This window comes from Tubulanus polymorphus, chromosome 1 (assembly GCF_964204645.1).
Source record: "Tubulanus polymorphus chromosome 1, tnTubPoly1.2, whole genome shotgun sequence".
In the NCBI taxonomy this organism is placed as follows: Eukaryota; Metazoa; Nemertea; class Palaeonemertea; order Tubulaniformes; family Tubulanidae; genus Tubulanus; species Tubulanus polymorphus.
Window position 1 is genome coordinate 10,754,424 of NC_134025.1, and position 24,011 is coordinate 10,778,434.

Genomic DNA, 24,011 nt, shown 5'->3' on the forward strand with positions numbered 1-24,011 from the left:
AAGATCATGATCGAGCTAACCATAACGGAATTGAATTGATTACAAATTTCATTGCGATTTATAAAATGACCCGGCCAATAAGGAAAAACAAGGTATTGGAACCTCGTTATAACGAACTCGGATACAGCGATTCATCGGATATTACAAATATGAAATATAAGATTGTGAGAATTAAATAATTTTTGTACTAGATATAACGAACTATCGGTTAAAACGAACATGATTTTCTGGTCCCGTGAGGTTCGTTGTAACGAGGTTCCACTGTATCATTTTTTAGCCTAAATAGAACAATTTGGATATATTCTTCTCATTTTTCAAAATATCACGGTAATATAATGCCGAAAGAAAGGGGGATGGCATACATTTTTTTCTCCCATTTCATCAAACCACAAAAATAGAATATTAGTCTACTTATTGTATTACGATTTGATGATACAACTTAACGCGTGTTTTCGTATAGGCAATAAGAGTCAAACTTTGATTGGATTGCTTTTCATTTTATTCCACCAACCCGTTTCCAAAACCATTTTGTCATTAATACTCGTTTACTGCCGATAGAATTGCCAATAGCCGGCTAATAAAACTGAAATTAACTACCGTCCCAGAGCGGCAATAACCGTTAGCATCATTTCATATGCGCGTCTGCTGAAAACCGGCTTCGTTTTATCATCGCGAGCGGCCGTATGAATAAAAACAATGCCATTCTCGCGCGGGCCGGCGTCCGATGAGAATTATATGATGTGATTTTTATTATCCGTTTTTTATTGTCAAACATCCTGAATCGACGAATTATACGCCAGCGGAAAGTATCGTCAGACGATCGCAGAATTATGAGGTTTCGACTGGCGTTGCTCGGTGATTTGCTACTTATTGGATAGGTCAATAAGCCTATTTGTCAAAAACGCCGTAATATTAGCCGTGTAGAAATTACAATGCGCGGTCCGACTTGTTCGAAATGACACATTAATCACCGTACTGATCTACAATGGCACTGACACCGGTTCTGAAAAGCGCATCGAATGTCGACGTTACGCGGGAAGAGGCCGCTATTGTCGCCGATGACAGCAGACGACACCGGGGTCTATACAATATCCACACACCGGTGCCAATTTAATAAAGGGAAGAGGGTATCGAATGGCAATCTAGTAAATCATCGAACGACCCGTGGTACGACAAGGACTTGCTTGTTTCACCCCGGGTTGCATCCTAATGAAAAACTTGATAAATCATTGCCGTGCAAGGAAATGGAAAACGGGAGGCGGTAATTAGTCCTTTCACGAGCAATTTCCCGCATGAATAATAGTCTTGCTGGGAGACGACTAATATTGACAATTCCTTCCTCACAATATCCGTTATACAATACGTTTGTGTTTTTAATTTTGGGTTTTCAAATCCAGTGCGTTGTGCGTGCATTTTAGCACGTTGATTATAACGGACTGGCCAAACTCGGTACCGATTAAGCATTTAGAATATGAGAAACTAAAATTCGTTTTGCATTAGAAACATTGTTTTTAATAGCAAGGTTAATAAGCCACTTTATCTAAGGCTAAAAAATTGATACGCTGTTTCTCATTTCTGCTTAGCTTTTAAGTTGACCCGCCGGCCACACCCTGTACATTAATTTACTAAATCATGATCAAACTATAACCGAACCCGGCAGCTGTAGAAATGAACTGATTACAAATTTTATTGCAGTTAACAAAATTACCCGGCCGATCATATAGGTATGCGAAACAAGGTACCATTTCATTGAATCAAAAGAATTGAAAACCTGTGTGCTAAGTCAAGTCGGATTTGTTGTTTTCGTTGATTGCCCGTGATCAATCGATATACCCTCCTTATATATCACAATGAATACAAAAGATGTAAATGAAATGATTAGATACTATCTCGTTTGGTGGTCGCAGTAATGCAATGGATATGTCACAATCAACATAGCAAGCATTGATATTTACTCGTGGGACACACTTCGACAGAAACTCATACGGACTAATAAAAGTTCTACAACGCGTGTTGTCTTCTTGAAAGCAGATTGCAATCCGTCGCCTGCTGGGCTTCTTTTGAGAACGAATTGTCCTCTTAAGCCCCGCAAGTATGGTTTCGGCAAAGCGGACACACACCGAATGTAACGAACGGACTAATTGAGTTAGAGATTTCGTTTCGAGTGCTATTAAGCGGCGGTGAATGCAGTCAATACGCGAAAAGGAACTGTCCTTATTACAAAGACATGCCAGTTTTTTGCAGATTTTAAGCCGCCCTAGGCCTGGGATTACGAATCGAACCGGCCATTCTATCTCGAGAGAACACCTGTATTTGGCTGTATTTACACAGCCGATAACTTTAAACGAAGCGAAGACGCTTTTTCACGCGACCGTTTTTCACCCTTTTCATTTTGGTGCTTGAGCGGCAAAAAAGATTATGGCACCCCTTCTGCGAACAATAACGTTTACTGTAAAACAGTTCTAATGGTTGTATTATTTTAGGTTGTGGGGCAATTGTTGGAATATTCGATTCGATAGCCCGGGTTGCAGATTTTACGAAAGAATTCAACACAACCCAATCCCCCCCCCAAAAAAAATAAAAATCCTGGGGACAACGATATACTTGTCAGGATTGGAACCTAATGGGTGTCCGTGCTCCGTCCCAGTTTTCACGTGCCCCTTTTGAAAATGCAATTGCAATATTTGTCCGGGGCACTTTTTCCTGGCAGCAGACCGCAGCGTTAGATATAGTTCATATCTCTCTTATGTCGCTCGAGTGCCGAGAAATTGTATGAATATGCACTGAAATTTCAAAATTTTCCAGAATTTGTCACTTTATCAGGATGCTCTTTTCATTTCTTTGTGCTCAATGTCGACCCTCGGATCCACCACTGCTTGTGTTACAGAACACACAGACTTCGACTGTCCCAGGGTAGTTCAAAATATCTTTCGCTCGAGACTTTTCACATCGTGTTCCAGATTGTAACGAGGGTTTTCCCAAGCAAAGTGGTCATACGAACGTTACTTCGCATTCCCCGTGCGACGCGTCGCTGTTTACCTTCATGCCTCGGTGTAGGGATACGCACACGACAGGGCATGTCACCCCCGATGTCGCCGTACCGCCGTTCTCCACTTCGGGCCCATTAATAGTTGCCATTTGACGGCTTTAAAACGACTCTTTGGTGCTTATTAATGCGCAATCTGGCGGGGAAGGTTCTTAGATCCGCCGTTTTCAATGCGAATTGTTTTTCTTCTGGAAATCGTGTTTACCTAAGAATTTAAGGGGATAAGCCGGGCGAAAGTGCACAATGAAATCGTGCACATCCCCGCGGCTTCGGCAGTTGCTCTTTTCTCCTCGCCGAGAAAGGCAGAGCCGCCCTATTGAAACCTTAACAAATTGCCACAATTGCCGCTGATCGCAGTAAATTGGCCAGGCGGGTACAAGACGTTTAGACCCTATTTGTTCTTTTGGGAGACAAGCGTGCGCGTTCGAATGCGAATTACTTAATTGCCTCCCTCCAGCAAATAAACACTGCATCAAATTTGACACATTATGGGATGTCACAATCGATTGGTTTCAGATTCGGAGATGCCCGAGTTTAAAACGGTTCCTATACGATTCAATGAGATTGGGATATTGGACAACTTTTTAATTTTTGGCTGTGGATGCTGTCTATATTTACGTGGTAAAATCACGAGCGGTCAAGATTAAGGAGATATCAAAAGTTTTAGAAGGGTTTTGGCTAGAGAGAGGGGAAATCTGAAAACGGGAAGCACCATAGAAAAGTATTTTAACCAATTTTGCTAAATGAGTCGACACACCCTAATTGGAAATATCCATGACCTTTACTTAAGGTTTTATATACAATTTGTTTAGATAATTTTGAGTGTACATACTATAAGTAGTGCAATTACTATTAAACATTTGACATCTGAAGTATCGTGTCGTACAAAAGTAACTTTACAAACAAACAAGAATTCGAGTGAGCTTCACTAACAAATCCATATTCAACTTATTTCACAAAGACCAACGTTGATATCCTTATTTCTCAACATCCAATTGTAAAACAGTTATACAACCAAGAAATTCATGCTAATAAAATGAAAGGAAGGAAGATAACATGAGAACCAACGTTCACCAGTCACAATATGTTTTCTTTGTCACCAATCGCTTCTGATTCGAGGATTCGCGTCATTCGAGGTATATATTTAGAGTCGATTCATTTCCGTATGTTATTGCCACATTCCCGAGGTAAGTACCGGTTGTTTTGGCGTATCCAGGTAAATATGATATTAAGAAGCCGGTATGTGTTTGGCACCGCGCACACAACATCATCAACCCGGCACTCGGCGCTTATTGGAGGGATACGCGAACATCACCGCCTTGAAGACGGAAAACCTATCAACCGATGGGCGGAGTCTGAGTGATGCGGCTGATTAACGCGACTTGTGCTGGTAAAAAGTTAGTGGTTGGAGACGCGAGATATTTCACACGACCAGACGCCAGAAAATAGTCAGAATGAGCTGCTGCGTCGATATAATGTATACGCCGTATTCCAGTTACTTTCCGTATCACCAAAGACAGTATGAATCAATTAAGGTGAGTTACTTTCACTTCGGTAATAACCATTCGTTTATTTACGCAGTCGAGAGCGCAAAGCCGTGGCGGTGACCGCGACGTTTGCAAAATGCCGTAAAATAAATTGAACAATTTAAGGCATTCTTTATAAGTGCATATTTAAGAATGTAAAAGAATGAGTGAGGAATGTTTACATTGCCATGGAGAAAAGAATGCCCGAAGAATGCGGAATGCACGCAGTTCTATTCTTTAGCATATTGGGAGTTATTCTCACTATCTAGTGATGACATTCCTCAATATTTCTAAAAACACGGTCGTTGAAACGCCAGTTGTTGTACTAGTTTGTAAATCAGAAGTCACTATACGGATGATGGCTCAGAGCAGAAGCCAAGAATCGGGTAAAAGAGTAATGCGCCTTCAACCTGTCCAACGCATTCCTATCAGCATTATGTTCAGTCTTGTACGTTGCTACAAAGCCTTTTCTATGATAGACTATGCATATGTGTAGCTCTTCTTCTTTACAGAAAACCGATGCACCTAGAATGCAACAAGAGCATTTGGACCATTCTAATTCTCCCAGTTCATCGTCGGATTACACGTCGCGATCGGAGTTGTTAGTTGCCCAACAGGAGGACGATATTTCTCCGAAGGAGACGCGATATTTGACCGCTAATTGCCTGCTGATAACGTATTTTACCGGGGATATATCGGCCGTAGTTGACGATCACTTCACTCGGGCTCTCAGTCAGCCGAGCAGTTACAGTGCCGAAAATCAGGGCAGCAAACCACCGGATAAAGGTAAGTTATTTTTCAATCCTTTTCTCAAAGATCTTCGATAGATTCAACATACCGAGCCAACTCATGAAAATGAACTTTTTTACGCTACGGCCAGTCGCTTCAGAGATTCTTTTGGGGAACGAAATGTATGTTAGCGCGTGGGTAGCGAAAAGCGGCTTAAGAAAAGTGTGGCATTTTGTTTACAAGACTTATGAATTATATACGCGTCTTGTGTGCCTTCTTTGCCTGCGAGTTAGAGGCATATATACTTATTTTTGGTTCCGACAGATGTAATGAACATGTCAAACACGTGCTCATTCGTGTAATACCCGTGTTCATACACAAAAATCAACGCGTAAAAATCATCATTCTAACAGCTTTTTTTGTTGTAAATTCATCGTTTAATACATTAGCAATAGGAAATTCTAAAGGGTAAAATTGTAGTTTTTGTGTTATATAACATACCTTATTTACTAATTTAAAACTGACAAATTGTTGTATCACGAAATAAATTACACCTCTGTATTTGGGTTTCGTATGCGTTTATACGAACTTCACTGAATATATGACTTAGAATACTAAATTCTACTAGTGACACTACATATAGAAAAATTTTTACACTAGATTTTTTTTTAAAGCTTTTACTTCGATTACAAGAGAAATCCCACAATAAGTTCAGCCAAAACGAGAAACTTGAATAGAAGAGTTATATATATTTGCGCAACGTTTCGGCTAAAGACTATTAGTACGCCATCAGTAGACATCAGTACGCCTGATGATGGCTAATAGTCTTTAGCCGAAACGTTGCGCAAATATATATAACTCTTCTATTCAAGTTTCTCGTTTTGGCTGAACTTATTGTGGGATTTCTCTTGTTATCTTCTTACACGGATATTGTGTATCTTCTCGTCTCATTTACTTCGATTTCATTGATGACGCTAACGCGAAAAGCAAACGTTCATATTTGCTGGACCTTCGGAAGTGAAATTGTCAAAACAGGGAATTTTGAGTGTAATCCATATCAGTTAAAATATGGCCAAAATTTCGGAATTAGATATTCATGTATATACTTCGTATCTTATATATCAAACCGTATACATTAAAAGTATCTAAATTATACGAAGTCGGTCATCATCCAGAAAGTGTTTTCATTCGCAGGAAGTTCCGTTTATTATTCGACGCAGCGTCGTCGATTAGCGCATGTGCTATTAAAATAACCACCTTCCGCGCTAAGGAAACTCCGTATCTCGTAACCCAATAGCTTTTACGTATAGCGAACATGAACTTCAGGCGCATGGATACTGGATCGTATAGGTTTTGTCGGGCGGTCAGCGACGCGATAACCGAGTAAAAACAAATCGCGCGGCGGCAGTTCACTCCCAGCCAGGGTCCATCCATGTTTCTAGGAACAGAATATATTCAATTCGATATTTAGCACTGTGGTGGCGGTGCCGGTGGTGGTTGAATCAAACAAAGTTTAAATCAGATGATCGATCCACACAATCGAAATATATACCGAAAATTGAGTCGGTCCGTAAAATTGTTCCCAATTTGGTTCATCCATGATTATGTATGCAATGATATCGATGTTTTTATTTTGATTTGAACAAGGTCTGCCATTTTGAAAACATTTCATTTGAGTCAAAACGTCGGACTATTTAGTTAGTATTTCTCTTTAACTGTGGGTTTTCTTCAACATCAAAATATTTCTAATTGATTTTCGAGGTATTTGTAGGCCCTATAGATAATCCCTGTTCAGAGGAAAAGTATCCTATATGATATCTTTCTCAATCAAAATCAGTGTAGCTTAGAAAAGGAAAAATAGGACAAACTATACTTACAAAGATCAGAGGGCAAGTCAAGTTGTGAAAGGTTTCGTTTTGCGATAAAAGCTTAAACAAATCGGAAAATTGAATATCGTTTTTATCAGAATTTCAATAACGCTTCAATGCGGGTTATTTTTCTTTCTGTGTTTTTGAAGACCTTACGACAGAACTTATTCGAGGCACTTGTGAATAGTTTCCGGGGTTACGTTTCTATGTCCGTTGTTTGACATGTTTCCCATGCCACAGCAGTTTATTTAGCTGTGGCCTCTTAGAACGCAGACCGGCTTATATTAGAAAAACAATACTCGATCTCAGTGTCGAAAAGCAAAATCGGGAAATTAATTTTTGAACATTTCCTTCAGTATCATATTACAAGAAATGGGTATTTTCAATGCATAGCTACTTAATTCTGAAAAAAAAATCAATATCTTTTCATCGTGACAGGCAAGGATTAGGCAAACCATGGACTATTTATCGAATTCTTGATATAGTCATGGGCAAAAGGACATAAGATTTCCTTGTTCGCTGTTCACCAACCTTATCTACATCAAATCTTTATGATTTGGAAAAATGTTAAACCATTTGGTCCGATTTCATTTTTCAAAGTCAAAGTCAAAGAAGAAATCGTAAATACATTTGAAATATTTGGAATTGTTAAAAAATACTGGAATTGTTCATTAGCCGCGATCACACAACTAGTTAGACCGGTCTAAATGTGTCCGTACCTGGTCCGGTCCAAATTTAGACCGGACCAAATTAGAGCAAGACATTCTTCATTTTTACCAATTCGATCATCTGTCAGGTTTTTATTCTATCGCGCTGAAACTAAACGTCGTTTAAACAAAATTCAAAGCACGGAAGTAAAATAATGATTGCGATATACGAATACGAATATTTGTTACTCTTCAAACATTTCCATAGTATACGGAGGAAAAACAGTACTTAAAATTAGTTCTATAAACTGTTATTTGTTACGATCGTGTTAAAATGAATTAGGCTTTTTGCCACGTGTAATTGGAACATATTTCAAATGTGTTATGCGTGGTATACGTGGAAAACTGAGTGCCGAGATCGAAAATAGTTACCTTGAACTTAATTGTATTGTATTCGAAATGAATTGATTGAATAAATTCTTTCTCTTTCAGATACGTCACCGATGGCGCAACGGAACTTCCCCGCCTCATTTTGGAACAGTGCATATCAGACTCAGGGCAATGCGATGCCCACGGAACTGACGCAATATTCGGATCCGTACGGAGGAGCCACGGCGGCGCTTCATCACGGCGTCGCCCCGTTACAGACGGCCGACCCTTGGCACTATTCAGGACACTATACTAATCACAGAGCTATGACGGACTTACCATATTCCAGTGTGGCCGCCGCGAGTAGCAGTCGGTTTACGCCCCATTACGGGTCATTGTTGATGCCGCATCAGACATCTTCAATGCGTTCTAGTCGGATAAGCAGTACTATGACTGCTGGACAATGTAACGAGCTGGCCGGTAAAGCTAGTGGTGAACATTGGGGCACGGACTATTCAAATATGCCGCTCAAACAGGAGTTTCCATCATCTCACACGGTTTTATCAGGTGAGCAGTCGACTCGATAAAAATGCCATCGAAAAGTTTTAATTCGTGGAGCGATTTGACATAGTTCCATCCAGGTTAAAGGTTAAACATATCATCAAAGCATAATCTGTTGACTAGAGTAAAACTGTTGAAAGGTGTAACTGTTAGCGAAAATGCTTCGTTCAGTTTTCAAATTATGTTCACGTGATGTACTAGTCACGGGTTACTCGAAAAATCGAAAACGCTACACAGGTCTCACTGATATACAATATGATTTACTGAAATGTGGAAAAGGAAAAGTGTTCGTCCAGTTGAAATAACTGCTCGTCATTTTCCAAAGACTCTATAATTAAATAAGATGATTACTGTTTGGTAATCAAGTGCATCGATTGAAGTTTTTTGTAACTACAATCTACATTTTGATCACACATAGATGTAACCAAAATATTGGCTTGATCAGCAACGGTCATTATATAATAGTGGATTCGGAAATATGTACGAATTACTAAATGGTTGTTATTTCCGTGCTCCTTTTCGATTTACAAATCGTATTTGGCAAGTTCAGATATATCTTACGGAAAGCAATGCAATGAGATAAAAAGAAAAAAAAAACATTGCCACGGGATAACATTGCCCAATTTTTATTTTTATTTTTTTCCATTGTAGGTATCGATAGTTCATCTTCGCAGACGACAACGGTGGCCACGTCAGGAATGCAAGACACAAACAGCATGGACCTGTATTGGTTTTAGGTGTTCTATCAAAAGACCTTAGCCGTTTACTTGTTTTGACTGTAAAAATAACGAGTGTGATATTGTTGTGACCGCCGATCGTTGAAATGAAATCCTACCAAAAATGGATGTATGATCTAGATTTCTCTAGATGCAACGTGCATTGATCCTATACGAAGGATTCTGGTGGCCATAGAAGTTTGTCGTTCGAAGCTCTGTCATTTGTAGAGTTGTCGCGCCTACGCGATGCGGGTTGGATATCAAATATGAGTAAATTATTCCTGTCAATACGTCAGGTATAAGAGTCCTCCTGATATCAAAATCGTTATATACATGTATTAATGAATTGCTCAGTATTTCAGACATTGTGCTTGCATTTTGTAATTTATTTTTTCTAAATCTGTTTACCGATGCCTATTTCACAGGGCCCAAATCAAGAGCCCCGTGAAATAAATTATTCGGTTTCAAAAACTCAAATGTTTGGTTTCTTCTCACGGATTCGGTTCCACTACTGTCACTTGATTCGAATTGTATTATGAATGAATTTAAGTCTAGAATAAAATCTAAACCACAACTGTAATGTAGAACCGCGTCGGTCGTACCCGTACCACAGAACGACTTTATTTGAGTCAGGAAAATTTGAAATCAGTTATGGGGCCAAAATGAGCTGAATCTTTCGATTCCGAGTGTGGAACTGGCTGCACAGCTCTTGAACCTGTTAGAATGTTTTACGTTAGCTCTATATAGGTTCAACGAAATTCTGATCCGTCTGAACGAAAATATCAGATATGTATGTTTCACCGATGAAATAGCCGATTTCCTTAGATTTAACTGTTTTTGTTGTCTAGTTGATTATATAACGGTACGCACTTGTATACGTCGTGTTGTAAAATTAGGATCGGTCAGGGTAGACTGGTGGTGAAAAAGGAACTATCTCGTTTATGACAATATCAGAAACGTATTTGAGATTTTATTTTGCGAATCAATCAAGTATAAGATTTGTAATGTGCAAATGTTATCAACGCGCATCAAAATTGAATGCATTGCGTTCTCGTTTGACTCCACAGCGATTCGACTGAGAAGTGCCCGGTTGGCAGCTACTGACCCTCGAATAATTTTTCGCTGACCATTGTCACTTGTGATTTTAAAAACGAAGTTGTATTCTAATCATTTTATTCTGCATCGTATAGCGAACGTTGATATATCGATCTCGACTGCTCAGAACTATTATCAACGTCACAAATTTGTTCTCATTGATTTGCAAATCTTTCGTTATGTATAAGTTATTATGTGGTAAAATGATATCGTTTTTTGCTCTAAATGTGTAAATTATGTATATATAATGTGAAATATATATATATATATATATATATATATTATAATATAATATCCATGTATATATGTCATGTGATTTAATTTATTACGTTGTTGTTATTTATTCATGCTAGTCTGTGTGTGTACGGTTCAGATCAAATTTATATGGCGATTTCCCAATATTCAGATAGCGTTCAGAATTTCAACATCGTGCGTAGATCATATCGTGATCTGTTGCCTATTCATCCAGACAAGATATCCATATCGGAGGACCAGACTAGAGAAGACCATGATTGGTCATGATAACAGTTTACGACTACAGAATCTATCCGCAACAGAGATCAGTGACAGATAATTCGCTGGCTTTCTGGCGAACCGTCGAATATGCATTTTTATCGAAAATGGGCTGAATATGTACCATTAAAATCGCTGTCTCTTAAAGTTTCAGTTGCTCAGGCTAATTAGTTATGGTAAATTCCCCGTTTTTGGCAAACCCTCGAATGGGCATAACCGTCGAATATGCATGGCCGAATCATATCATTCAGTGCATGGTGAACAGTAGTATATGGTTAATCGATGTCATGATTTTTTGGTGAACCTCAAATGTGTTTTCTGGACCCTCCGAATTTGCCCATTTTTTTTTTCGTTCAAAAATATTGGTAACTGATAGTCATTTTCGGTATTCGCTTCTTGAAAATGAACCTGATATCGGAAACGGGAGCGACACGAAAGTTCAAAATTTCAAATTGATTTTTCTCAGTTTCAATGCAAGTGCTCAAATTTGACGGTTCGCCAGAAAGCCAGCGAATTCTAAGGGAAACAAAATGGAAACTTCGGAAGCACAGGACAATTGAGCACTAAGTCAGAAACAGGTCTACCCGTAGCATCAGTCAACATAAGCTGACAGAATCAACAAGAACTGGGAAGAAATCACTTGCGTTGAGAGTGCAATTATATTGTGGATATTTCGAAAGAGGTCTACGCCAAGGTAACCGTAGTATTTAGTTGTGGTTCGGGTTCCGTTAGGCCTACTCCCCCAGATTTAAGTAATTTTGGCATATTGGGGTGAAAATTCTCTCGTTTATAACTTAAGATCACCGGTTCCCAGAAATCTTTGCTCCATTTTCCTGACAATCGAAGAAGTCGATCAAGCTACGTCAACTAACAAAAATTGACATTGGGACGTCGTTTTGTCCTGTTCTGGGGCATTTGAAATATTTTTGCCCTCTTAGCATGTTATTCTTATTAGGAGGATTGAGGAACGCACTGAGGATTTTCATCTTTGGGAACCCCGCACCACGTGGCTGTAGTACCGACAGTCCTGGACTGGCTTCGAATCGATGATTCCATTGTTGCTGTTCTCCTCCGTCAGTTGGTTAGAATCTTCCTTACAGCGGCAATGACAACACATACTCCGATACTTTCAAACATATTTAATCGTAGACGGTGAAGTGGATCTTTCCGGGCCGGGTGACTGACGCCTTTTGTACTCAAGTTAATGAACTACAGATTTCGATTGTTCAAATAATGATAAAAAGTTCAGATTCTATACTGTCACACTATGATGGCAATAATTGTCTCCTATCACCAAAAAGACTCCGATATTCAGCAGGGTACGCGCGACAAACGAATAAAGTTTATTTGTATTGTATTTAGCGAAAGGGTTAATACGGTGGTACCGTCCATCATGGCGGACGGGATAAATCCTGTTGTTAGTAAAAACATACCTCCTTCACATCAAAGCGGTGGTCCTGCTACAGCTACTGCCCCTGTTGGAGGAGCTGGAACAGATGCCTTCGATACTTTCTATTCCGAGGTAGGAAAATAAGATTTTTTTTTTGATTGGTCAATGGCTAATGGAGAAATAAATTGAAAAATGAAAAACCATCAGGTGGCGTCCATTTTCTGAACATGTTTTCTGAGAATGCATCGAAATTAAATTAAGAATCCTTTCATCCTCATTATGATTATCAGTAACCGGTATGATTCAAGAATAGGGGACTAGTGGTTAGGTTTAGGGTTAGGGTTAGGTTTAGTTCCCTAATCTTCATTAATTACTATATTACTATCATTATATATCATCATTATCAATTACTATTATTATTACTTATTTGATTACTATCACTACATATATATCGCTATAGTCCCCTATTCTTGAATCGCACCTCATCGAAACCTCCTTTCTGTCCAGGTGGTATGATTCGGATTTTGTGTGGAGCCAACCAGAGATTTCGGAGGTCATAAAAGAGTACGCCCCTTAAGTCAGTGTTGGCTTGACCCATTAGCGGCGCTAGGCCTACTCCCTCTCCACCACTGACACCAGGAGGGCCCCTCAAAATATTGTTGTAAAAAAATTTATGATTCACCATTTTGGATATAATGACATAATTATGAATCAAGGCCAACAATCGGCAACAGACAACGTTTTTGTTCACGGGAGTCCTGTTACGTAAGGTCTCCTTTGCATGTACCTAATTTTCTGACCGGTCTTTAAGGCCTAATGATTGGCTACATCCCTTATGATACTTGCTTATATAACTTTTTTCAGGTAAAAGCAATTGAGAAGCGAGATTCTGTTTATACCTGCAAGCAACAAATCGATCGGCTAACTCGACCTGGATCGACGTACTTTAATCTGAATCCGTTCGACGTGAGTAATGTTCAGTTCATTGATATCGAATGAATGAAACCTGTCCTCCACGGCTGCCCTGGGCCCGGTTCCACAGTTCTGACTTAAATTTGACCCTTGAGTTAAAACATTGAAAATGAACTGATTTTAACTCAGACTTAACTCTAACTCACAACTGTGAAACTGGGCCCTGCAGTTTAAACATTGAAAATGAACTGATTTTAACTCAGACTTTACTCAAACTCACAACTGTGGAACCGGGCCCTGGTGTGCTAGCCGAATTCTAGCTGCGTTGTGACAGTTTGCAGGGAAATAGCCGCCGTCATCTGTCCATCGTCAACTATTACTAGTTTTATCATGGATCGAGATGAAACTTAGTACCTGGGCCAAGGCAATAGGCCTAATGAACTCGGGTGTTCTAGCAGTAGTCGCTATCTTTCTGTGATATAGTACTTGTTCTACAGTTTTTGTTGGATCTCTGCTAGACTTTCTATTGATATTGTATGGGTCTTGGGCTACTATGAAATGAAGTTTGCAAAACACAGCATAGCTATATCAGCTGATAGGCTGCTGAAGATAAATTTTGAAATTCAATCAATCTTTGGTCATCACTGATAAATCTGTGCGTGAGCCCAGTTTCACCAAAAAGTTAATTCAAATTTGTGGTTAATTTACTACTTCAAACTTAACTGTTTTAAGCTTAAACTTTTTTGTGACACTGGACACTGGACTTGATAGTGTTAAGGTTAAGCTACGTCACTTTTATTTTCTACAGGCACTGCACATAGATCCTGACACGCCTTTATCCGATATCAAAAAGAAATATCGACAGGTAGGCTATGTTGTTCGAATAAACACTAATCCATCTTAGCTTGTGATGAATGAAAAGTTTTAGTAATTTTCTGTGTTTATTCATCTGAGACTACAATGAAATCTATTAGACATCTAGGCCTACAGCCAAACTTGGTTAAGTCTTCATCAAATTTTCAAGTTGTCTCTATTTTTGTTTCGTAATTTCAATGCCTAATTCAATATACTGGTACAAAGTGTTAGTCATCATTTGGATAAGTCATCAACATAATTTAATGGTCCCGGCTTTTGTTTGACTGTATTTTTGCTGTTGAAACTGTTTATTCTATATAAGTAATTGAATATTTCAGATGTCCATATTGGTGCATCCGGACAAAAATACTGATGACCCAGAGAGAGCCCAAACAGCTTTTGAAGGTAGAGTCAAGCCTCTATTGGCGTGTCCAAGGCTTAATTGTTTCCTACTGTTGAGTTTGAGCTGAAATGTAAATACCTGATTAGCGATAACATAGTTCAGTTATCCATCACAGTTGGTTCTCCACCAAATAACCATTGGTTCAATAAGTGGCTATAGTGGATGATTTTTAAGTTGACTACAGCAAAACCTCAGTGAATGCCTGTTGGAACTGAGCGAAGTGTTCACTGTTGAGTTTGAGCTGAAATGTTAATTCCTGATTAGTGATAACGTAGTTCAGTTATCCGTCACAGTCGATTATCCACCAAAAAGCCATAAGTGGCTATAGTGGATAATCATGAGTGGACTACAGTAAAACCTCTCTACAGTGAATGCCTATGGGACCGAACAAAAAAGTGTTCACTATTGAAGGTGTTCACTATAGGGAGGGACAGCCGCGCAGGCCATGATGTGACATTGGGTGACACCTAATATCTTCCTATAAATCCACAACTGCAAGCAAATCGAAACACTGAATTGATCAAAATTATGACTGAAATATGCTTTCATTACTAGTACTTAAGAGAGTTAGTTCTGAAAAAAACTTGTGCAGAATGAGTGATTTGTATAGACCAGTAGACTTATTAAGTTCACTAAGAGAGGTTTTACTGTATCGGTTATCAAAAGTGTCTATATTCATGCTTTCAGCGGTTAATAAAGCTTGGAAAACATTGGAAAATGAAGAAGGCTATAGAAGATGTAAAGAAATCATTGAAGAAGCAAAAAGTAGGACAGAAGAGATGGTATGTTGCTTTTTTCCCCCAGCAAAAACAGCAACGCTCGGTCTCATAAAGATTCAGTTACTGTATGATGAAACAATTTATTTTTGCAGATAAAAACGAAGAAAAAACAACTGAAAAAAGAAGGAAAACCTCAAGATATTCCCGAGGACGAACCATCAGGGGTAAGTTGAAGAATTCAGTTAATGTTGTGTAGAGTTGAATACCGACTTGATATAGGCCTAAGATTTAAGTTTAAAACATTTGGTACAATTTCAACTAAACATTGATTGATTAATTCAAAGAGAATTCTTTTTCCTGTGCTGTCTTCAATGCTTTAAGAAGATGAGAAAAAGTTTTTTTGTGTTTTTATAGTACAAACATGCGGTGTATGTTCAGACCTGTAAATTATTTGCTGATTTGGAACGACTACGACAACAAAGAGAAACTCAGGAGATGCACGAACGGTAAGATTAATCGATTTTACCGCTGCTTTTGAAATTAGTGCTTTCTGAAACTTGTCGCGTTTATGCAGACCATCAATCTAGTTAGTGTATACACGGAAACGAAAATACATGAAGAGAAAAATATAGCTTCTTTCTTCAAGTATTAGTTGAAGATTTTAATATGGCTTCTATTTCACTGTCTGAGTAGCTACACATTGAATTTTTACTGCTTTGTATGGAAACTATGTTTCTTAACTAAGCGACAGTATTAGTTTTAATTAGTATGAATTGAATCAGTCTTTTTGGTTTGAAAGCATAGGAAAACATACCCTGAATGGTGGTCCACCCTCCTTGAATATATAGTGGTGTTTTTGGATTACTGATTTCCCATGGATGAATTTAGTTGGAAAATTGCTTACATGGAGACTCGGCCAGAATGGTTGTGTATGCAAAATCTAAGCAAAGTACATGTATATCTTTTCAAAAAAGAGTATAGACGCAATGATTTAACTCATTCATAGTATTGATAACTGGTCGTTGGTTGTCATTTGGATGCATACCACATGAAAGAGATGTTCTAAATTAAATCTTATTCACATAGGAAAAGAAAAGCTGAAGAAGAAGCAGATGAGGTAGAAAGAAAGAAGACGCACGCTGAGTGGAATAAGAATTATGAGGTGAATATTATTTCCGATATTCGTAAGAGTAAATTGCGAGTCTACTTCATTTAGATTTCGTGCACTTGCACCAACTGATCTCTGAAGCAGCAGTTATTTTGATGACCGGTAGACTGATATAATCTCAATTATTTTGAAGTGGATAATTGAACCCACAATTGATGATGATTTTGAATAGATTTATTTTGCTATTGTTTCAATGTTTTACTTAACATTTTCTCGGTTTGTTCCTCTGATGATGAGAGGTTTATTATCATTACCTGGTCAGTTTGTGATGTATCTCATTGTTTTTCTCCATATATTTCAGGAAAGTCGTAGCGGCCGCGTGGACAGCTGGCGAACCTGGTCCAAAGGTGGTAAAAAGACGAAATTCATGAAGGGAGGATTTAAACCGCCGAAAACTAAACAAGAAAAAAGAGACTGATAAGATATCGAAAGAGCTTCTAAGATAGTACGGACCCTTCACCCTGTTACTGTATGGATAGTTCTTGGATATTGTTGATCTCAGTGGGGTATATTCGTGCGTGTACTGTAAAAATATGGCTGCTGTGTCGAAAAAGAAAAAATGGCTATCAAGATGAACTAGATGAGCTTATTTCATGTGTATGGTATAGATACAGTCAACTCCGCTTACTCGGTTCTGGTCAACTCATGACAACTGTGCTCAAGTCGGTAACACTTTTGACCATTCTGAACTATTTAGTTTAATATTTACAGCCTCGATACTGCATAAGGTGGAGTCCACTCGATCGTAAATTTGTTGTCACAACTGAGTTGAGCGAACAGCGTCGTCATAATTCAACGGTTACAATATAACGTACTTTGTTTTTAGATGTTAGTCATAAATTCTCGGGGGCGGATCCAGAGGCCAACTTTGCAGGACTTGTTGCATCCCAAAAGGGGATGTCCAAAAAGGTGTACTCCCGTACAGAGGGGCTAATTTTGAAGAATTTGCCAAGTCCAAAAGGGCACTTTGATGTCCAAACTACTAAGTGTACTCACGCAATGAAAATCACCAATTATCTGTGTTGACAAAATGAAAAAGGGCGCTCAAAAATTTTGATGGACTTGTACAAGTCTCACAAGTCCCCCTGGTTCTGCCCCAGGGGCCGGTTGCATAGTCATGGCTTAGACTTAAGACCAGTCTAAGACCAACTTAGTCGGTAACTTAGCCAATCTAACAACTTAAGACCAGTCTTAAGATTTAAGACCACTTTTGGACTTAACTCACAACTGTGCAACTGGCCCCTGATTCTAGATATGGAATTAAGTTCGTGTTTTGTATGTTTATCCTGTACAGTTTTATGTAGTAATGAATGATTATTTTTTATCGCGTTCGTTGATGAGTTGTATTGTATTGTTCAACCGATAAAAAATACGACTTATGATAACAGGGTCATACAACGGTGTGCATCAAAATACGAAATATCACGTGTATTCGAATGTCAAATTTATTTTTACACGAGCTAGCACCAATGATGGTCCGATAATTTTTGTGGCTGGTCCGGTGCCCTATTTATTCATTGCAAAACAGACTGCATTTACCGGTACTACTCCCCGGATTCATCGAAGCCAGATGTAATATTATTAACGAATACCGGTATGTATAGTTGTAAAAAATATTGTTTATAATAAAATCTGACATCTTAAACGTATTGAAGAATGTGTTATTATTTCATTGCATGTTGGATTATCCTGGCATTGTGGCGTTTCAATCGCAAGGTTTCTGATGAGGCACTTTTCCCACCTGCAACCAATACGACAGGGGGTCATTCATTTATTACGTACGCATTAGGGGAGAGGGGAGGGGTCGGTGCAATTGCGTACTGTAATGCTTAATGTATATGAAAAATGGCAGATTTTGCGTACAGAATGCACTGAAATTCCAAAAATTTCTAGACCCCTAGTCTCGGCTGCTTGGATACTTACCTTGCCCTATTTCTTTGTGCTCCCGTCAGTCTGCTGATGAAAGTTGCTGTGAAAATCGGCCCTACTCGATGTTGAGGATTCTTTCGTCAATAGTTTTAGCCCAGTGTTAGCCAGTGACGATGCTGTATACCGCAAGTTACTACAGACAGGGTTTCACTCGAAATCTGGATTTGGTTGCTGCCAATACAAGCCCTTGTTGATGCCTAGGGTGTCTTCTCTGCGGCGTTCATTTCTGCCTGGTAGCAAGATTTCGGGAGTGTTGTGGTATAGTAATCCTCGGATGACAGTACTGTACTTCGTCCAATATTCAAGTTGAACAGAACACCAAAAGATGCTTAAGTGGCATTTGGGGCTTATTTGGGGCTTAAGTGGAAAATTATAATTGCAGGTACGTATCAATCTGCTTTCTAGAATCACCCCTTTCACACATTCACCATTGAAATGATGAGTGAAAATGACTGGTGTCCAAATACCACTGCAGGTCTGGAACATGTGGAGCATAAAAACTGTAAAATATGTTGAATACGTTCAAGGGGTTGGGTCCAGGATGCAGATCGACGTGCCTGCATTACAACCATTTTTGATGAACTACTTTACGTCTTAAACAAACAGAAAAATACATAAACAATAGCTTTGCATTCATAACGAGTTACTGTAATTAATATCATTTATTACCGCTGAATAAAGATGACATCTTGTTACGACTTCTTGTATAAATTAAACAAATTTAAAACCACCGGGTAAAAAATGAGACAGAATTCACACCACAAAATTATATAAACCAACAGTTTTAGTATATTGGGACATGAGTTCTACAGTTTATTTCAATTCTACAGTGGAACTCCGTAATAACGCCCTCAGACACTAATCAGTTACATACTACAAACCTAGAATTTAGTCCCAAATACGCAGGTTCCTACAGATGGAAGCGTCTGCATTACTTTCATATTCCAATTACAGTAGTAGACTTCACCTAGATAGGTGCCGTTTATCTCGATAAACTGTTAATTTGGTGGTTTGATAAGCAAATATGTATCCTTGACACTACCTAAACTTGGTTTCTAATATAGTTACCACTGAATTGGGTAACAAAAGATCCTGCTTCCAACTGTAGCGAATTGGGCATATTAGTCTTATGAACAAATTCTTAAGTATCTAATTTGCCTATCTCTCAAAATTTTGCTCAAATTAAAGTAGTTTCAAGCACCTTTAAAAGCATTTTCCCGTTTGAAGAATCAAGGAGTCATATTGGCCCCGATATAAAATTTCACACTAGATGCAACAGTCTTTCTAACATACTTTCTAGTCCCCCGAAGTTAGTTTTAACGAGGTTCCACTGTAATTTATTTTGAGAAGGTAAGAGCTGTCCATTCTATGACTTCCGTGACAAAATTTTGATTCGAGTTCAACTGTCGAACTGGGTCCACTTGAGGAACAAATACTTAACCTTTTATTCTTGAATATACAAAAATTATTCGCTAAAACCTTAAAAATTTGATTAAATACTATGCACCTGGCAAGGATTGGCAAAATATTAACTACATGTAGTTTATTTTATATCTCTCCTATGTTTTACATTAATTAAAATGAAAAAATTCATCAATATTGCAATAATTTATAGTACAAACAAAATCTTACGATAAAGCACACCGCTTTAATTAGGCCTGTGTAAGGCAGTTCTTACAAAAATTCTACGAATGAAATAACTCTGGATCCAGTTCCACAGGAGTTAAATTTGACTCAGAGTTAACTCATTGAAAACGAATTGATTTTAACTCAAAAGTTAACTCTAACTCAGAACTGTGGAACTGGGTTCTGCAGTATATCACAAAATAATCAGTCCACATTTTGTTTTTTTAACTACAATGCCTCGATATCTTCTAAAATCATATTCGAGAAAAGAAATACGAAGGTTTAACGACGGAAGAACAAGAAACAATATATTTGGATTCACTTCACCGATGAAATTAGTAAAACCTACTAATTCAGCATCGGTTCAATCCAGATCATCAAACAGGTCAATTGTACAAACCTGACTACCACTACTAGTTGAAAGTAGTTACTACTCTTTTTAAAAGCTCAATAACATTCTCAAAATCAGAATGGTTTCTTATTCATTTTCAATTACCGGTAATTTACTATATAGATAACCAAGGTAGTAAAGTTCGATTGTACTTAACTATATTCAAGGGCCAGTTCTGCAATTCCCGGTGAAAATTTGACTATAGGGTTAAAACATGATTGAAAATGACTTATTCTAACTGGTTAGTCAAACTAAACCAAGATAAGAACTACAGAACTGGGTCGTAATGTATAGAAAATGTGATTTTTATCAGGACCCGGTTCCACAGTCATGAGCTTAAAATATAAGTTAAATATCTGAAAAGGCCTTATTTGAATCGTGGAACTGGGTCCTGTGTTATGGAATGTTTGGCCAACTGATCACCACTATGATATTTTGAAAGCAATTAAAAGCTCACAGATGCCCGTCAAAGCATGTCACAGAAAAGATTTTCGCCGAGCCACTGCTTTCCTTCAAAAACAGGTCTCCATGTCACCGCAAAATAAATCGCACTGGCGACAGGAACTTTAGTAAACATTTAACAGTCCCCGTGCCCTTTAATAGCGTAAAAATAATTCAGTTGAATAGGTGCCATTGCGTTATAATATACTAGTAATCTTCGAAATGACTTTAGTAATGAAGATAAACCTTATCATCAGGGTAAAGTTTGTATTATATCAGATAGGGCTTAAACCAAAATGTGGTTTGTAAAAATTATCCCAAAGTTCATAGCAATGATCGCGAATCAACTGAACTGAGCACCGATGCCGCCAAGCCGGGCTAAAACGTTCGCGTTATCTATCATGAATTCAAAAGAGTCCGTAACACAGAATTTGATGAGCTTGAGGCCGGTGGTGTCAACGGCGGCTTCTGATACCGTTGTTGTTGTTGCTGCTGTTGTAAATCTTCATCGTTCGTCATTTTCAGTAAAATTTCCTTCATAATGAGACTAGCCATCGTCGGCGTTTTACTTTGCGATTTCTGATTCAAGATCTCGCGCAATTTCGATTTGCAAGAACTAGTAGTGGTAGTAGTGGTAGTAGTGGTAGAAGTAGCACTGGCGGTAGCGCTACTAGAAATATCAGAAGAATGTTGACCTTGTAGTCGCTGGCTAGTTTTGCTACTTGCAGCCGTTGCGACGGAGCGCGTGTCCACGGTATTCATTTGACTAGTATTAACGACGACCCTCGGGGGCCTCATCAAATTCGAATACGGCATTCGACTAGTAGTATTAGTAATAGCGTAATTCGAATTTGAGTTAAAGTTTCTATCGTAACTCGAATGCACCGCGCCGTCGCCTGTAGTTTGCGTTCGTTTCAGTCGTTTCGACGATGCGGATGTCGAGTCCGCCTGCGCGTAATCATCGTCGCTATAAACCCGCCGACCGCGCGTTTCATTTTGCGGCGTTTTGCGTGCAATTCCCGGCGCAACGCAGCGCGATGCGTTCAACGTCTGTCGCGTGATCGGGTAATTCTCGTAAAACATCGTCGGGCTATCGGCGCGCTCGCACCACGGATTGACGCTGCTGCCTTCGATCAGTTCGTCCTCGTCGAACGGTTCGCATTTTATCACGTTCACTTCCGAGCGACAGCTATCGACGTTCATACTTTGACTTATTTCAGAGTTCGTATCGCTGTCATGATATTGAAGCGGTTCCTCTTTTATTCCGGCTTGATTTATGCCCCAACAACCGGAGTTTTCGATTACGGAAGTCTCTGGATGATTACCTGTGCCGACCTCTGGAACATTCTCAGGCGACTGATGTGAGCGTCTGTATGATACAACCTGATGCTGCGTATCATTCTCCTTGTTCAACGGTGAATTATTCAAATCGGGACAACAGTTTCCTACGATGAAAAATCAATAAATTAATCATTTCAAAAACAAAATCATTGAATACAGTAGACTTTGCCTACCTTGCATTCATAATATTCCAATACTGCATCTCAAAGTCAGCCTTTGATATGAGAACAAGTTGGTTGTGGTACATATGTTCAAACAATTTAACAACGATGGATACCAGAGTTGTAATCAACTGTAACCAACTGGTTTATCAAACACATTTACAGATCCAAGTAAAAGTCTCAAATTATTGCTGGGGGGGATAAGCCCCAATTTTAGTTCAACTGCATATCGGTATAGGACCAAAACTGTACAAGGGTAGATCTAGGATTCTTGAAATGGGAATGAGCATTTAATTTGAAAAGAGCAGATTCGGCAATGCGAGGCAGAAATTTTAGCTTTTCTTGCCCTCAACGCAGCCCATTTGGATCTATTTTTGGAGTTTATTTTCGCAAGTCTTTTTAAAATTTGCGTCGCAAAAAAATCTTTTTTACTGACTTTATGGGGGAAAATTCAAATTTCGAAGGGCGTGGACCAGTCCACCCGGTTCACCCCCCTAAATCTGTCCTTCCTGTGTAATACTGACCTGCTATAGGGAAACGTATTCTATGCCATCTATTCCAAACGTCACTGTCGACTGATGCCGCAATATCATCCAATAATTCTATATGTTCGAGAATGATATTCTTCAAATTTTCTCCCGACACGACCACTTCTGAAATCATATGTATGGAGACATGGTAGATGAAATCGCATTCGCGGAAGTTTGTAAGAGACAGCGAACTATCCCATTACAAAATTTAGTCAAACGTATCTCAGAACTGTGGAACTGGCTGGGTACTGACTTAAATGCAGCCCACTTTATCGGGGAGTCCCGCACTCATACTACAATATTGTGGTCAAAGTTGCTGATAGGATATTTGCAAGACAAGATTATGAACACATAACGCCAGATGATTGAATACGCATGAAGTTTGGGCGATCAAACAAATGCCTATAGTGTCAAATATCTGGGGCGAGTGTACACCGTCTGAGACAAGGTCCGGAAGAGAAGTGGAGCTTAGCAAATAAACATTTGGAATTAATGTAGGCCTACATAATGATTCTGTGAATCTCCGGCCTTGTCAGTAACCTGACTGTGGTTTAGTTTCACGATCGGATATTTTCACAAACCACATGGTATAAGCCCATCCGATTATAAAAAGCTTACCACCAATGATTAGGTAACTATCTCCGGCCCAGCCTGGTGACCAGGCTCTGTCCGTATCGGGAAGGAAACATCTGTACAAAATTAAGAAAATTCAAGCAATAAAAAAGACTGATCACATTACCTAATTTCACTTGCATCGTGCAGGTTCTTTTTACAACAATGCTCTGTCTGCAATTAAAACAAAAATTGTTTCCATTTGCGTTGCCTTGTTGGATTTCCAATCAGTAACCGTATGGTGCTGCCGCCTGGATAAATTCCTACTCTGTCTTTCCAATAAAACGAAGTAAAAACCCCAGGCCCTTTATCTTCCCAGGATTTACAAGACCATATTCTTATTAGACGTGATTTCTTTGATGGGCTGTTTTTCTTTAACAGTGGCCAAACGTTCACGAATAAGCACAAAAATCACTTACAAGAATTATTTGACCTCAATTTTACCTTCTTCGTCCACCTTTTG

General features: G+C 38.9%; 3 protein-coding genes across 3 annotated transcripts; 2 read left to right on the top strand and 1 right to left on the bottom strand.

The window, feature by feature from the left end:
• The first annotated feature begins 4,422 nt into the window (after positions 1–4,422).
• On the top strand, positions 4,423–9,483 carry LOC141901935 (transcription cofactor vestigial-like protein 2). Its single transcript, XM_074789569.1, has 4 exons — positions 4,423–4,581; positions 5,085–5,358; positions 8,309–8,752; positions 9,398–9,483. Exons 1-4 carry the CDS (start codon positions 4,501–4,503, stop codon positions 9,481–9,483), a joined length of 885 nt encoding a protein of 294 aa, XP_074645670.1. The 5' UTR covers positions 4,423–4,500.
• A 2,974-nt stretch (positions 9,484–12,457) lies between these two features.
• On the top strand, positions 12,458–18,157 carry LOC141903680 (dnaJ homolog subfamily C member 8-like). The gene is made up of 9 exons (XM_074791911.1): positions 12,458–12,592; positions 13,325–13,426; positions 14,181–14,237; positions 14,566–14,632; positions 15,318–15,412; positions 15,502–15,573; positions 15,764–15,855; positions 16,436–16,511; positions 16,819–18,157. Exons 1-9 carry the CDS (start codon positions 12,464–12,466, stop codon positions 16,933–16,935), a joined length of 807 nt encoding a protein of 268 aa, XP_074648012.1. The 5' UTR covers positions 12,458–12,463; the 3' UTR covers positions 16,936–18,157.
• Positions 18,158–19,081: 924 nt separating this feature from the next.
• Positions 19,082–24,011, bottom strand: LOC141906308 (uncharacterized). The gene is made up of 4 exons (XM_074795557.1): positions 23,968–24,011; positions 23,676–23,722; positions 22,931–23,059; positions 19,082–22,349 (listed from the first exon to the last, which is right to left on the bottom strand). Exons 2-4 carry the CDS (start codon positions 23,689–23,691, stop codon positions 21,304–21,306), a joined length of 1,191 nt encoding a protein of 396 aa, XP_074651658.1. The 5' UTR covers positions 23,692–23,722; positions 23,968–24,011; the 3' UTR covers positions 19,082–21,303.

What these genes read in the sequence shown, in the direction of transcription:
- LOC141903680 (XM_074791911.1), top strand. Translation starts at nt 12,464, where the DNA reads ATGGCGGACGGGATAAATCCTGTTGTTAGTAAAAACATACCTCCTTCA. An exon ending in TCGATACTTTCTATTCCGAG is followed by an intron (nt 12,593 to 13,324) that starts GTAGGAAAATAA and finishes AACTTTTTTCAG; the next exon opens with GTAAAAGCAATTGAGAAGCG. An exon ending in TTAATCTGAATCCGTTCGAC is followed by an intron (nt 13,427 to 14,180) that starts GTGAGTAATGTT and finishes TATTTTCTACAG; the next exon opens with GCACTGCACATAGATCCTGA.
- LOC141901935 (XM_074789569.1), top strand. Translation starts at nt 4,501, where the DNA reads ATGAGCTGCTGCGTCGATATAATGTATACGCCGTATTCCAGTTACTTT. An exon ending in GACAGTATGAATCAATTAAG is followed by an intron (nt 4,582 to 5,084) that starts GTGAGTTACTTT and finishes TCTTCTTTACAG; the next exon opens with AAAACCGATGCACCTAGAAT. An exon ending in ATCTCACACGGTTTTATCAG is followed by an intron (nt 8,753 to 9,397) that starts GTGAGCAGTCGA and finishes TTTCCATTGTAG; the next exon opens with GTATCGATAGTTCATCTTCG.
- LOC141906308 (XM_074795557.1), bottom strand. An exon ending in AATACGTTTCCCTATAGCAG is followed by an intron (nt 22,350 to 22,930) that starts GTCAGTATTACA and finishes TTTTCATCGTAG; the next exon opens with GAAACTGTTGTCCCGATTTG.